Source organism: Camelina sativa, chromosome 8 (assembly GCF_000633955.1).
Source record: "Camelina sativa cultivar DH55 chromosome 8, Cs, whole genome shotgun sequence".
NCBI classification, from domain to species: domain Eukaryota; kingdom Viridiplantae; phylum Streptophyta; class Magnoliopsida; order Brassicales; family Brassicaceae; genus Camelina; species Camelina sativa.
The window spans coordinates 3,352,474-3,354,165 of record NC_025692.1 but is presented as its reverse complement, the minus strand read 5'-3'; the positions used below and the strand labels follow the sequence as shown (position 1 = coordinate 3,354,165).

The following is a 1,692-nucleotide window of genomic DNA, read 5'->3' as shown; positions in this document are numbered from 1 at the left end:
CGGTGTTGGGATTGTGAGTTTGTATGTAAAAAAGCCTGTGGTTGTGAGAGACAGGTTGTTCTTTGATTACACTGAAGAAAACCCAAGTGCGGTTTTTTGTTTCGATAAGAAGAAGAGATCGTTTAGTGTTCCTGTTGGTCATAATGTTCATGTCTCTTTAGTGCTTTGGATGCCTGAATCCGAAATTAATCGAAGAATTGGGGTATTTCAGGTAAATTTCCTTAAAATAGTATAATTGTTCCACTTCCACGATTAATTAAGTTTGATCGGTGGATTGTCTTTTTACCAATCAAAATGATCATGTTAAATCAAACAAAAATTTTGATTTATTAAGAACTAAATCGGGTTTAATATTTTTCCAAAAATAAAAATAAATAAAAAAATCAGGTTTAATAACTGGCTAATAACCAAAAGAGTTGTTCTGTTTCTTGATTCTACTGAAACAATCATATTTTGACACTATTTTTCAGTTAATTTGATCCATTGTCTTGTGTACAGTTGAAGGTAGAGCTTTTATCATTGAAAGGCGAGGCAATAGCGAGATCGAGCCAACCTTGTATGTTACGGTTCAGAAGCAAACCTATAAGACTTGCACGTACATTTGTTATGGGTGTTCCACTTGTAGCTGGAATAGCGAACGAAGCACAAACAATGAGAATCGATGCGTTAAAACACCAAGAGAAATGGCCCCGAACAAAAGCCGTGAGAGCCACTCTGATTCCACGTGCACAAACCCGGACATTGCCTCAGCTATACGAAGCTGAGATCTTTATAAACTCGAAACCGCCATGGATCAAACGAATGGCTTATAACTGGAAATGGACTCTTTGCGTATGGACTTCAATGTATCTTTACCTCGCTATTTTAACCGCGTTTCTATGGTGTTTTAGACCAGTTTTGTTCCCTTACACTGCCTCAAGAACCATCGAGGAGAGCGAAACCTCAGTGATCGAAGTAGTTGAAGAAAAAGAAGAAGAAGTAATGGACAGAAGACGGAGGGAAAGAAGAAACCAGCCTCGTCGAAGAAGTATTGCTGCGACACAGAAAACTTATACATAGTTAACAAGATATACTTTGTATTCAAATTTATGCTATGTAATACACCGCCAATAGTAATAACAAGAACCAAAAAAGAATTGTGAATACATTAACTTTACGGCTTGATGTATATTCCTCTCTACTGGCCTTTAACTATCTTCTTCAAAGGAATTAACAACACCTTCGTTGAGTACTCTGTTTTTATCTTAGCTGTCCGCAGCTGACTTACTAATTCCCCAGCTCCGGCAAGCGTATTGCCCCGCCTTGATACTAACCAGACCATGTGTCCCCGCCATAAAATTATTTGTTTGTGTCAATCTCAATTTGAGATATAGTACTAAAAGCATAACCCACTTGTACAAGGCAAGTGTGCCTTTGTTGCTTTTAAAGTTGTTAGAATGTGTTAAAATACTTGGCTCAATTCCGAGATACTCATACCAAAAATGACAATCTTATGTTATTCGATGGTGAATCTTAAATTTCGTTCTCAAATTTTGGTGTTATTTGATGACATCTTTTTTATTGATTGATGCAGAGAATCTTAACAACAAATCTTGTCAAACTTCTCTAAAATCAATAAAAAGGGCGGATTCACAGCAAAGGAGTAGATATATTAAATCAAATTCCTTTGCTCAGTTGGTAACTTATCACCCC

At 36.7% G+C, this 1,692-nt stretch overlaps 1 protein-coding gene across 1 annotated transcript; it reads left to right on the top strand.

Moving 5' to 3' along the window:
- Positions 7 to 1,168, top strand: LOC104709165 (seipin-1-like). Its single transcript, XM_010425818.2, has 2 exons — positions 7 to 211; positions 499 to 1,168. The coding sequence occupies exons 1-2, from the start codon at positions 170 to 172 to the stop codon at positions 1,057 to 1,059; spliced, it is 603 nt and encodes a 200-aa protein (XP_010424120.2). The 5' UTR covers positions 7 to 169; the 3' UTR covers positions 1,060 to 1,168.

What these genes read in the sequence shown, in the direction of transcription:
- LOC104709165 (XM_010425818.2), top strand. Translation starts at nt 170, where the DNA reads ATGCCTGAATCCGAAATTAATCGAAGAATTGGGGTATTTCAG. An exon ending in GAAGAATTGGGGTATTTCAG is followed by an intron (nt 212 to 498) that starts GTAAATTTCCTT and finishes TCTTGTGTACAG; the next exon opens with TTGAAGGTAGAGCTTTTATC.